Source organism: Mustela lutreola, chromosome X (genome assembly GCF_030435805.1).
Source record: "Mustela lutreola isolate mMusLut2 chromosome X, mMusLut2.pri, whole genome shotgun sequence".
NCBI classification, from domain to species: Eukaryota; Metazoa; Chordata; class Mammalia; order Carnivora; family Mustelidae; genus Mustela; species Mustela lutreola.
In genome coordinates this window covers 128,904,473-128,916,890 of record NC_081308.1, presented here as the reverse complement: position 1 = coordinate 128,916,890, position 12,418 = coordinate 128,904,473, and the positions used below count along the sequence as shown (strand labels likewise).

General features: G+C 46.1%; 1 protein-coding gene across 8 annotated transcripts in view; it reads right to left on the bottom strand.

Moving 5' to 3' along the window:
* MTM1 (myotubularin 1) overlaps positions 1–12,418 on the bottom strand; it is a 106,539-nt gene that overhangs the window by 26,189 nt on the left and 67,932 nt on the right. For all 8 annotated transcript variants that reach the window (XM_059156455.1, XM_059156456.1, XM_059156457.1 and 5 more), the window contains one exon: positions 1,686–1,769. In XM_059156455.1, coding sequence (XP_059012438.1) covers positions 1,686–1,769 — 84 coding nt within the window. The remainder of the gene's footprint in view (positions 1–1,685; positions 1,770–12,418) is intronic.

Genomic DNA, 12,418 nt, shown 5'->3' with positions numbered 1-12,418 from the left:
ACCCCAAAGAAAAGTGCATCATGTAATTTCAACCTGTGTCTAACTGAGGATAGAAAAGAGATTGGGCAACTCCCTCTCCCTGCTCAAAACAGAGTGAATGCTTCAGTCTGCTCCAAAGTAGAAAGAAGCTAAGTTTATGAAGAAAGTCACAGAGGGGAAATAGAGGAAAACCCCTCTGGGGAGGCTCATTTCGCCACCTCCTAAAAGTTTTTTCAATCAAGTGGTTTGGGATTGGTGATTGCCCTATAGGGCTGTGTGAGAAATACAGTCATCTGCATTCTAAGCACACTGCTAAGGCGACAGGGAGACAAGGCGTACACCTCCCGTCCTGTCATTCACCCACAAAACCGTATCTAGTATGGACAAGATCCAGAGGTGGTGGAATATTCTCTCCCCATACTCACAAATACACAAATACACAAACAAAGGTGAGCTATGTGGGTGCTTGCTTTGGGGACAGACATTGTACCTTTTCCTTAGGTCTGGTCCTATAGACCACGGACCAAACAGGTGAGTCTGATGCTGAGTCCAATTAGAGAGTTATAAGTCCCATGAGAAAGTTATAGGAAGAAAAGATGAAATATAATGGCAGTCTAAAACAAGATACCTTTCAACAGTTTATACATGCATGCAATCTTAAACAGGAACTGTCTTGTATCAAGCTAGGAACACTGATCTAAAAAATAAGTCTTAATATGTCAGTAACACTCCAAAACTAAGATACAGATATTTAAATACATGATGCTACAGAGGTCTCCAAAACATGCAAAATGTTTTAATGGTCTTTCTTCTGCCTCAATAACTGACCCAGAACAGAGGTCATTAAAAAACGAGAGGTATAGATAGCCTTCGGAAACTCAACGCTCTAAAGCTGACTTCCGGAAGCATAGGACATACTACCTCATACATGGGATTTAAACTCCTGCACCCACATTCCTGAGCATCGAATCTGCTTACAAATATGCACACCACTGGTCAAGACTTAAAAAAAAAAAAAAAAAAAAAAAAAAAAAAAAAAAAAAGAGAGAGAGAGAGAAGAGAAAATCAACACAGGTCCTTGGTAGTGGAGGTGGTGGCCAGAAGGTTCTTCTCAAGTCTAGGGTTCTAAGATTTTACTTTACCTTCACTGCCTTTTCACATAAGGCAATCAGGCTTGATCTGATTCTCAAAGCTCACCCGACAAAAGTTCCCAATTATTTTAAGAGCTGTGTAGGATGAGAACTATGAAAAACTCCATCACATAACTCCAAGCTAGCCTACAGATTTGGTTAAATCAGAGGTCAAATTGTGGCTTTTGGACATAAAACACACAGGCTCTTCTTCACAAAAGTGCCACAAGAGACTTTTGTCCCTGAATAGCAGCACTGTACCACCGTGTTTCTTACAGCACAACAACCATGCACGTGGGTGAGGTTTACAGAAGAGAGCAGCAAAAGCAATTTGAATATCCATCCATCAAAGCTTTCTTGGAAAAGACATCATTACAGGGAAACCATTCTAATTCATTTCAATCTGCAAATCAGAATAAATATAATTTGAATCTAGCTGTCAGTGATAGTCAAGCTCCCAGGTACGTAAATATATAGTGACACGAATTCCTAAAGAGTAAGGTATAGAAGTTTGACTCCTCTAAATTCCAAATATTTGATTCATTTCATATGTCTGCGATTTGCTACATAACTTACCTGCCTTCTGTATTCTTCGACTGGGTTATAAACCATCCACCCATCCACGTTAAACTTTTCTTCATTTAGAAATGCAAATATGGGCTAGAAAAGGCAAAAGGAAAAAAAAAAGAATTTCAAGTTCCACGTGACGGAATTGATAGTCTCCTAATTCCATGTCCTCTGGGTTTGCCTACCATGAAATCACAACCCAAAGCGAGACTTTCAAAAAAAGGAGTAAGAGTGGGAAATGAAGACCAGATTTAAGGCTACCTTCTAGCTTGAGTAAGCATTACTTCTGAGACCTCAATTTTCTATGGCTACAAACATCTTTTCATTTGTTCTTTTTAAAAAATGATGTTCCACAAACATCAGATTTCTAGACCAAAACATACCTATCTATTTTGAACAGCATTAGCAATTGATCAGGTAAAAGCCACTTAAAAAAAAAAAAAAGAAATTCAGGAATAATCACTAAACAGATGACTGTCTCACAAGGGAACAATACCATGTTTATATCTATTTTAAAAGGGAAAGAACATTAGGAAAATTCTTAATTAACTGTTCTCAGTGAGTTCTGAATCGATGCCCTGACCTCCACGCAATGATAGGACGTGGCCCTCTCTGTGTCCCTGTGCTCACTCTGGAGGCGATATTGATGAATTTTACAGCTTCAAATGCCATCTGTATTCCAGTGAATCCTAAGTATTTCTGGCTCTCCAGCCCCGACTTGGATCTGCACACCTGGCTGTCCAAGGGACCGCTCCACAACTCCAGCCTGCCTCCAGAGGCATCTGGAAGACTCAGAAGTTAACACGTCCAAAGCCAAACCCATCCTGCTCCTCTCACAGCCTCCCCACTTCGGTCGATGGCAACCCCATCCTTCTAGTTGAGCCCAATACCTCGGTGCCATCCTCATCAGCTCACTGCCACCGCCCTGCTCTAAGCCTCAACCATCTCTGCTTGCATCACTATAACCTCCTAACTGGTCCCCTACTTTGCCTCTTAACCTCTAAAGTCAGAGTAACAGTGTCACAACCTAAGTCAGCCCGAGTCATTCCTCTGCCCCAATCTTCCTGTGCTTTCCATCTCACTTGGAGTCAAGGCAGAAGTCCGCCCAGTGGCCTACACACAGCTGTTCGCCATCTGGCCACAGTCCCTACCAGGCCTCTGCTCTCCCATCGCCCCCTCCGCTCCAGCCCCGCCGACTTCCAGTTTCGCTGTTCCCCCAAAGCACCCAGCACATGCCAACGTCAGGGCCTTTCCACCTGCTGTCTCGCTGCCTGGAATCCTTTTCCCCCATGGTTTTCCCTTTTATTTCTTTCACATCTCTGCCCAAATGTAACCTTAGTCAGTGAGACTTATTCTGACACCCTACAGAGAGACTCCATGCTACCCCTCCCAGAACAGCACCCCTCTTCTCCTTCCCATCTTATTCCCCTATTACCTACGACCATCTGACACACTGCACGTTTCCTTGTTTGTTTACTGTTGGACTCCCACTGTTCCCTGCCCTAGACCATGGGCTCCATAAAGAGAGACACCTGCTTGGGTCACATCCTGTATCCTCCGTAACCGGAATGGTATCTGGTCCACAGTAGGCAGCATACATACTCGTTGGCCCAGAGAAAATGCCCAGTCTATACAGCCCCTGTACAACCACGTTCTCGCGAAGCACCGGGTTTGGGCACTTTTTCCTCTCGGTTATCTTCCCCGCCACCCACTCTCCTCTGCTGTCGTCCTGCAACTGTGCACGCCAGCCTCCCCTCCCCTACACTACACGGCATTTCTGGAAAAGCCTTGCTCGGCAGCAACAGCTTTATGTATTCAAAAAGCCAGAGGTTTAAGGTAAAAACTGACTAGGAGACTGCTCTCCGGACTGTCTTCTTGAACTCTCTGAAGCACGGGGGCCCCCCCAGCAGGTCTCAGGGCAGGCAGTGGTAGGCCCAAGCGCTGTGTAGTCTACGGCGGGCAGGACACCAACCACATGATACTGAGCTAGCTAAGCAATCCGCCGAGGCTTCACACGGACACGGAACCCCCGGCAGTCCTTAATTATTCCTACCACTGCGGGATATGAATGATTCCTGTTACTTGAAGTTTAACGCAAAGGCGGAGGGACTTTTGATGGAAACAATCTGTAGCACGCATCAACGTGCTCTGCTGGCGACCTCTGGCACTGGAGAGCGTATGATCAGCTCCGCCCGCCACTGCGCTGCTCACATACGTGTAGACGGCGGTGGTCTGAGACACAGGGCTCCTACCCCCTTTACAAGACCCATATGCTGCTTTCTTGAAATGAGTTCCTGACTTCCACGTTGTTGTTTTTTTTTTTTTTTTTGGTTTATTTTGTTTGTTTGTTTTTAGTTATTTGCCGCTTTCCCATGCAGCTCAAGTGAATATGGCAGCCTTTTAAAAACAGAATAAAATGACTAACTTGAAGGCCAGATAAAGCTTTCTCTCCAGAAAAATTGTCATGTGTGTTAATGCCATCAGGACCCTTTGGCTTGCCAGCAGCATTTTCAATGTAACTGTTTCTCAGTTACAAATAATAAAGCAACTCCTTTCTTGCTTCACATATTCTCTTGTATCTTATATTAAAATTACTGAGGTATATAAGTTCATAAAATCATTATCAGAAGATGAAAGTTATGTAGCCCAAACCAAAATTATCTCTATAATTTCTTTTTTTTTACGATTTTGTTTATTTATTTGACAGACAGAGATCACAAGCAGGGAGAGAGGCAGGCAGAGAGAGACGGGGAAGCAGGCTCCCTGCCGAGCAGACAGCCCAATGCGGAGCTCGATTCCAGGACCCTGAGATCATGACCTGAGCTGAAGGCAGAGGCTTAACCCACTGAGCCACCCAGGCGCCCCTATAATTTCTTTAATAGGTTTGCTTTTAGGCAACTCTGAATACAAGTAATATAAAAAATTGTCATTAATAGGAGAGTGGGTCCAGTGTCCTTGTGGTAGCAACATCTCAGGCGGCCTTTCTCAAGAAAGCATTCTGGAATAACACTGCACATTCTAAATGACATCTAGATATACAGGATGAGTCAATGAACTGACATCCTTTACCTCTGAAACATGCCTCTGAGAACTCTGTGATGGAAACAACTCCCAGGTTAAGAGCTAAGAGCCGGACCTGGAGCTCAGATATTTCAGGAAAATTTATGAATCAACCAACAGCCAGATAGTCCTGGTCATGAAATAACACAGGAGCATATCAAATACTGAATTGGAGCTTAAGGTCGAAAAAATATTTTTAAAAAACTATTACTTGTTAGTTTTTAAAGAAAAACACAATTCAAACATGAAGTTGTTGGTATCTGGCTCCCCTGAGGCAAGCTTTCCAAAAGAACCAATGCGGATGTTTTCTAAAGTTGGATGTACCCAGACTGATTTCCCAGGTTATTTTCATTTTTATCTATTTTTTTTTCCTCTTAAAGATTCAGGTAAGAGAATGAAGCAAGAGTTTTAAAACAAGCTCTCAACAGGATAACATATGTGGATTATTACCAAAACTACTTACTAAGTATTAAAGCAAAGCAACAAAACCCTTCACCTGTACCTCATTATTACAGAGTACAAAATTCCCCACAAGTGGTGACTTGTGACAAGTCTTAAGCTCCTGTCCGAACACTGTTAAAACCTAAGGTTAATGGGTTACATGCCTTGAGATTTTTAGCTGTCATTGATTTTCTCTTCTTTAAGGCTTTGAGTCTTTTCGGACTTTAGCAGAGGGCTGCCATTTCCAGGGATTCCTAACTCTATCCCTGGATCGCCTGAGAGCCTCTCTTAGGGAACCAGAAGTGCCATGAAGAAAACTTTCCTTTCTGAGGATGGAGCAGGGAGCCGGGCGCGTAAGCCGGGTTACAGTGAATCCATCCTGGCAGTGACATAACTTCAGGGCCTGGGGACCCTGCAGCAGGAGTGCAACTGTGTGTGCGTGGGCAGGGGTGTGTGGGGGGGGACAGTTCCGCCTCTGGGCCCAGAACAGTTCTGCCCCATGGGGGCTTCAGGAGGCCCTCCACGGGGCTGGCCACACCCTACCTCAGAGTCAGGCTGGGGCAACAGGGGCGGGTGCCCAGGGGTGCCTGGGCCCCACCTTGCCCTCCCTCCCCACGGAGCCAGAATTTCCAGGGGTGGGGGGAGGTGGGGGTGGTCGCCCCTGTTCAGTGCCCTGATCCTGAAGAGCCACGTGCCATACAGGATACAGGACCACACTCAGGATTACAGCCCAAGGCTTCTATGTGCACAGGCTAGCTGGGGGGCTGCTCCACTATTTTTTTTTTTTAAGAAAGTAATTTTGAAATACTTAGAGATTCACAAGAAGTTACAAAAATGTACAGGGAAGTCCCATGCCCCCTTCACTCAGCCTGAGCCATCAGGAACACCTTGCACAGCTAGAGCACTGTATCCAAACCATGAAAGGACACTTGCGTGCCTACCCTGGCCTCAAGTGAGCAGGCCTGCCTTCACTTGGCTCTAGACTAGTATTTGGGCAATTCACCAATTCAGATTCCTACTAGTTAAGAGATACCATGCATGGAGACTTAAGGAAAAAAAAAAAAAGCAATCATGTGCATTTTTTCCAGGATTAAAAATAGCACAATGTAACATTTGAAAAATGTTAAAGGACAAAGTTGAGATGAAAATCTCTGATTTCACACTAGGGATAAAAACAGCTCTGACAAAGAGAATGTAACTTGTCATTTAAATTTTCATACATTTATCACTGTTGTTGTCTTGTGGGGTGGGGGATAAAACCTGAAGGACAACAGGTTTTAGATTTCATTTAATTAGCCATTATTTAAAACAGCCCCTATGTGAAGATGCACAAATTCACTTAAAACACCTAGATTGGATTTACTGCTATTTAATAGGCTCTATAAATACTGAGCAACTCGCTTAGTTTTCTTCTTCAAGGTGGGAGAGCTGTCTGTCCGTGAATTAGAGTTTCTAGATCTCATGAAGCCCCTCTCAGACAGCCTCTTCCCCCAAAGACTTGGCAGGTTGTGTCTCAGAACTGGAGGTTGGAGAGTCAGATGTGTAAAAATTAAATACCATTCAAAAGGGAGGCAGTTACAGAAGAAAACTATTTTCATAGTACCCAAGGGAATGAACTGATAAGCTATGCAGATTTAACGGTGCTTTCAAATGATGCTGCCACCAGGCATGGACACAAGTTTGAGGAAAAGCAGACCCTTTTTAGGAAACAAGCAAACTCTCTGAACACCCAGCACTAAACATCTAGGGGGCTGTTCACTCACTCCTTTCCTGATGGAATTCTGCAGTGTCTGAACAGGAACTTAAGTGGCCATTTTTAAAATTTCGTTTCTGAAATTGAAGACACCTGCCTTTTTAAAAGATTCCATCTACCATTTCAGGGTGTCGCAATGTAAAATCACCTCATTTTCATCTTTCGGGTTACACTTAAGAAACAAGACCTCTTTGTATAAGGAAAAAGAATGCTTTCATTAAAGTTGGCGCGGGGGGGGGGAGCCCAAAATTTTGAGATAGAACTATAGGAGGTAGTGAAACTTGGAAATTTTTCAGTTCAAAGTAACATCTTTCATGCAACTGCATCAAAAGTAATTTCATCCAAAAGTGTGACAAAAGCCTCCTAGGTCAAAAGCGGCTAACACATAAATGACCATTTACATCTCCGTTGGCTTCAATAATTCTCCTAGTCCTCTACCCGACAGTGCTAACAGCAGTCATTCTGCTCGTCTTCCAGGATTCACCTCCTCCAGGAAGCTGTCCTTGACACCAAGCCCCTTACTTCCCCCTCCCCTGATATCCCGCGCACAGGCGTCTGCAGTCCGTGCGTCTGTCTGTCCTCCCGACAAGCGGGCATGAGCCCAGCTCCCCGCACCTAGCCATAGGCCGGCAGGCATTGTGTAAGCGCCGGCAGAGCAAACACAGAGAGGAAAGGATGGAACGGAGGAGGGCGGAGGAGGGGCCTGACCTAGCAGACCTTCCATTTTCTAAAGCCTCAGTGGTTAAAAGAACGTTACTGGTACCTGAAGGGTGACTAATGCAAGAAAAGAAATGTTCCAAAATCAAACACAAAGAAGTGTGTGTGATAAAGGTGGTATCGTACATGGGAGCCCTGAATAAATTCCAAATCAGTGAAATATTTACATTTTAAAAAAGAAACTGAAGTTTTAAAGGAATATCCTAGGGAGAATTATTCTACAACTCTGAGCAGGGAAGACATCCCTACCAGTGATGTAAAACCCAGAAGCTATGAAAGGAAACTCCGCAGACAAGAGTTCAACCTAGCAGGCCCGGCTGCTCTCCTGAGACAGGTCCGCTCGTGAGGTTGGCCCTCGGCTGGCCCCTGGGAAGCTGGGTTCTCGGGAGAGTTCCCATAGCTCCTTAACTGATAAGAAGGGTTTATGGTGCCTCAACTGTATAAAAGTGTTTTATTTTATTTTATTTATTTATTTGAGAGAGAGAGAGAGACTGAGAGCATGAGAGGGGAGAAGGTCAGAGGGAGAAGCGGACTCCCCTTGGAACTGGGAGCCTGATGCGGGACTTGATCCCGGGACTCCAGGATCATGACCTGAGCTGAAGGCAGTCGCCTAACCAACTGAGCCACCCCGGCTCCCTGTATAAGCATGTTTTATGCTTAATCTCTGCTTTCCTCCTGAGATGCGGTGATTCGGGTACCTGCTAGGCAGATGGCGCTGCACTTTCCTGGTTGGTGACACTTCCCATGTGTTGTCTCAAGTTGTTGCTGTAGGAATAAGGGTCTCCCGTGTGACTCTACTGGGAGAAAACTCTGGAAGTTTGTGCCTGGTTTCCCCCCAGACTTTACCCATGTGCCTTTTCCCTTTGCTGCTTTTCCTCTATACCTTTTTGCTATAATAAATCACACTCGTGAGCATGACTGTATGTTAAATCTTCTGAATTGTCTGAATGAATCATTGAACTTGGGGTGGTCTTAGGGACCCCCATCGGAAAAAAAATGATAAATACAAAGATTTTTTAAAATTCCTATAGCAAAAGCCACCATAGTCAGAAGACATATGGGGAAAATATTTGCAACTCGTAATATGAGTATGGCCATTACATAAAGAACTCCTACAATTAACAAGCAAAAGACCAAAATCCCAAAGGAAATATAGGCAGAAGCTACAGACAATCAATAGAAATACGAATAGCTCAAACCAAAAAGTATTTAATTCTGGGGCACCTGGGTGGCTCAGTGGGTTAAACCTCTGCCTTCAGCTCAGGTCGTGATCTCAGGGTCCTGGGATCGAGCCCCGCATCGGGCTCTTTGCTCAGCGGGGAGCCTGCTTCCCCCCTCTCTCTGCCTGCCTCTCTGCCTACTTGTGATCTCTCTAGAAAAAAAAAGAATATTTAATTCTAGTCAAATAGGATAAATACAAAATAAAACTATGAATCCACATTTTCACCTATTAGATTAGTGAAGATAAAAAAATCTGGAAGTAACCTGGATTGGTGCAGTGGGCAGAACGGTCCCCCAGAGATGTAGTCCTACTCCCCGTGACCCATGTTACGTCACCGTGCGTGGCAAAGAGGAATTACGCTGCCAATGGAATTAAGATTTCTAATCTCCTGACTCATTTAAGAAAGGAAGAATACCCCGGACATCGCAAGAGTGCCAATGTCATCGTAAGGGTCCTGAGATGTGGAGGGAGTCCAAAGAGTGGGAATCAGAGAAGGAGAGGGACGACGGAATAAAGTTAGCAATTCGAAGGACTCCACCACTGCTTCGGCTCTGACGGAGGAAGAGGCTGTGAGCGAAGGAACGTGGGTGCCTCGAGAAGCTGGAAAACACAAGGAATGGACTCTCCCCTAGATCCCCAGAAGACACACAGCACCACACCCCTTGACTTTAGCCCAGTGAGACCCATTTTGGACTTCTGACCTCCAGAACTGTAACATGACAGACTCGTGTTTTTCTAAGCCTCCAAGTTTGTGATCACGTGTCCTCGCAGCCACAGGAAACGAACGGAGTTGGAGGGGAACAGGCGCTCTTGACGCACTGCATGTGGGGGGCGAAGCCAGTACATCTTCTTTTCCTGACAGTGGTAACAGCAGCCACTCTGCTTCAAAGGACTTATCCTACGACATACACGAGCACGTACAAAATGATGTATGTGCAAGGTTACCCACCACAGTTTACGTAGCGGCAGTCGCCCGGAGATGACCTCGGTATCCATCCATAAAGGTCATAAAGAGGGCGAAGCGGCCCACTCATCCGGCAGTAGCTTTTGGTAAATGTAAAAGCAAGGTATGGAAGAACACAGAGCTTACTCCCGCCAGGGTCAGAGGGGGACAATACGACTAACAAGTTACATGACCAGGCTTAAAGTACCACTGGGTGGACAGTAACAGATGGGCAACACGGGTCATCTGTGAGGAGGGAACGGGACGGGTGAAGGATGCTGGGAGCGGGCTAGTCTCACAAAACACCTGCCTTAGTGGAGCCGGGGTGACAAGTTACCACAGACGGGCTGGCTTAAAACAATGAACATTTACTTCTCACAGTTCTGGAGGCTGCAAAGTCTAAGGTCCAGGAGTCACCATGGCTGGGTGCTGGTGAGACCCACTTCCTGGTTTACAGAGGGTGGCCTTCGTGCTGTACGTGACGTGCTGGAGAGCACAAGCTCTCGCCCCTTCCTTTACCTGTCAGGTCAGTGATCCCATCCTGGGGCTCTCTCCCCATAACCTCATCTAAGCCTAATCACCTCTCCAAAGCCCCACCTCCAAATACCATCACACTGGGGGGCTTGGGCTTCGGCACGGGATTCTGGGAGGACAGAAACATTGAGTCCGTAATACTACCTTCTAGAGGTCCCAAGTTTTCAATTATGGACACGTATTAGCTATTTTTAAAATTATAAAGTAGCGCTTGTTGAATAAATGCCCTTTCTAAACAGAATATTCTTACTGATAACTTGGTTGCTGCTGGTTCTTAATTCAATCACTCTACTGACCTTAGTATATTATCAACAAACATTTACTGAGGACCCACCTCAGTACAAGGTATTAAGTAGAGAAAAAGATGAGTAAGACACAGGCACTGTCTTTCACAGGTCAGAAATTCTCCAAAGGACAGTGACCAGGGCACAACTACTGGTCACGAAAAGTGGAGAGCACAGATAAAGCATTTGGGGCTCCAGAGAGAATGCCTAGCTTACTTCTAGAGAGATGGGCCTGGAAGGGTAAGATGACCTTGGACATGATAATAACAATGATGACAAAAAGGCGTAAGTGGTAGCTAAACTCAGCGAATACAAGGCCAGAGTGCAGGAGGGGGTCGGAAAAAGTGGGGACAATTGAGAGGTGAGGCCACAAAAGTAAACGCATTTACACGAACAGAGAGGGAGGAACTGCCAATGTCTCGGGAGGTGGGGGAATGAGAGCCGAGTCCCAGGGAGAGGACATGCAAGGGGGGACTGGGTAGGAGACAGACAGGAAGCAGGAAAACCAGCCCAAGTACTATTCTACCACTTGAGAAAAAAAGAGACAAAAACCCTGGGTTCAGTAAACATTCAGGAAAAGGGAAATCTTCCAGTGGTGGCCTTGATTTTGGAGGAAGAGAAGATACCATGAGAAAATGGGAGCACAGAGAGCAGGTTTAAGGGAAAGAGGAGAGATCATATTAAAGGAACATTCTGGTGTCAGCTGAAGTTCTAGATTGTTAAAGGGAAACAGAAGCTTTGGATCTGGCAGGTCAGACGGGCAATGCCGGAAGACAGGAGAGGGAGAGCGACTGACGAGGAGATGGTACAGAGCAAGAAGGAGGGGGTAGAACCGACTTCTCGAGGACCCACACTTGGACAGCAGAAGGAAGCAGTGGAACCTGCAAGGAAGCTAGAGAGGTAGAGGGCCGGGCACTTCCCGTCTCAGAAACGACCGGGAGAGGCATCTGGTATAGATGCCCTGAGCCTTCTGCTGGAAGCATCTTTAAATGCTGGATAAAACAGGAACCTTTTTAAAAATGCTCTACTGAGCTAGCCAGCGAGGAACAAATACTCAGAAGCTAAATACTAACCACAAACAGGGGGGAAAAGTGCTGGCCTTTACCTCAGAGCGCTCACAGAATAGATTCTTCACAGCCTCTTGGAGTACAGGAGCTGGAGGCCCAGGGCCACCCAAGATGCCAAGACGGGCATCAGCCTGCAAACCGCCTTCAGCAGAGGCTGGCCTCCTCCCAAGCGTGCACAAGCTCGCGTGAAGGACAAGCAGGAAGTAAGCACCTGGGCCTCCGAGGAAATCACCTGTCCAGATCAGGGGTGTTGATCGAGGGAGAAAAAAAAAAAGTCTCCACTGCTGTCCCCCACTGGCAATCTGTAGCCACAAAGCCGCTCTGCAGAAAACTTGGATGGTCAAGAGCACATCAAACAGGGAATCTAGTTTGTAACTGCCCCACGCCGGCAGTGCCCTAAGATGCCCGGCGGAAGGAAACGTCAAACCACCTCCGGTCCTGGCCTCTGAGTATTCCCGCAAAGGTCCGAGGAATAGGAGTTCAGAAGCAAGAAGCACAAGACATTTCGGGAAATGAGGCACTGCGAGCCAGCAGGTAAGAACTCGGCAGAGCAGGCCCGGCCGAAGAGCGCCACAGCGGATAAAGTCAAGGCCACAAGATGACACCCCGGGAGCCGGAGGGCACTCCGGGTATCAGACCACCTCCCACTTCACGTGTTTTACAAACATCCTCTTGTGGCTCCTCAGTAGTTCAAAAAACCTTTGAAAGGAGAGGTGGCTTG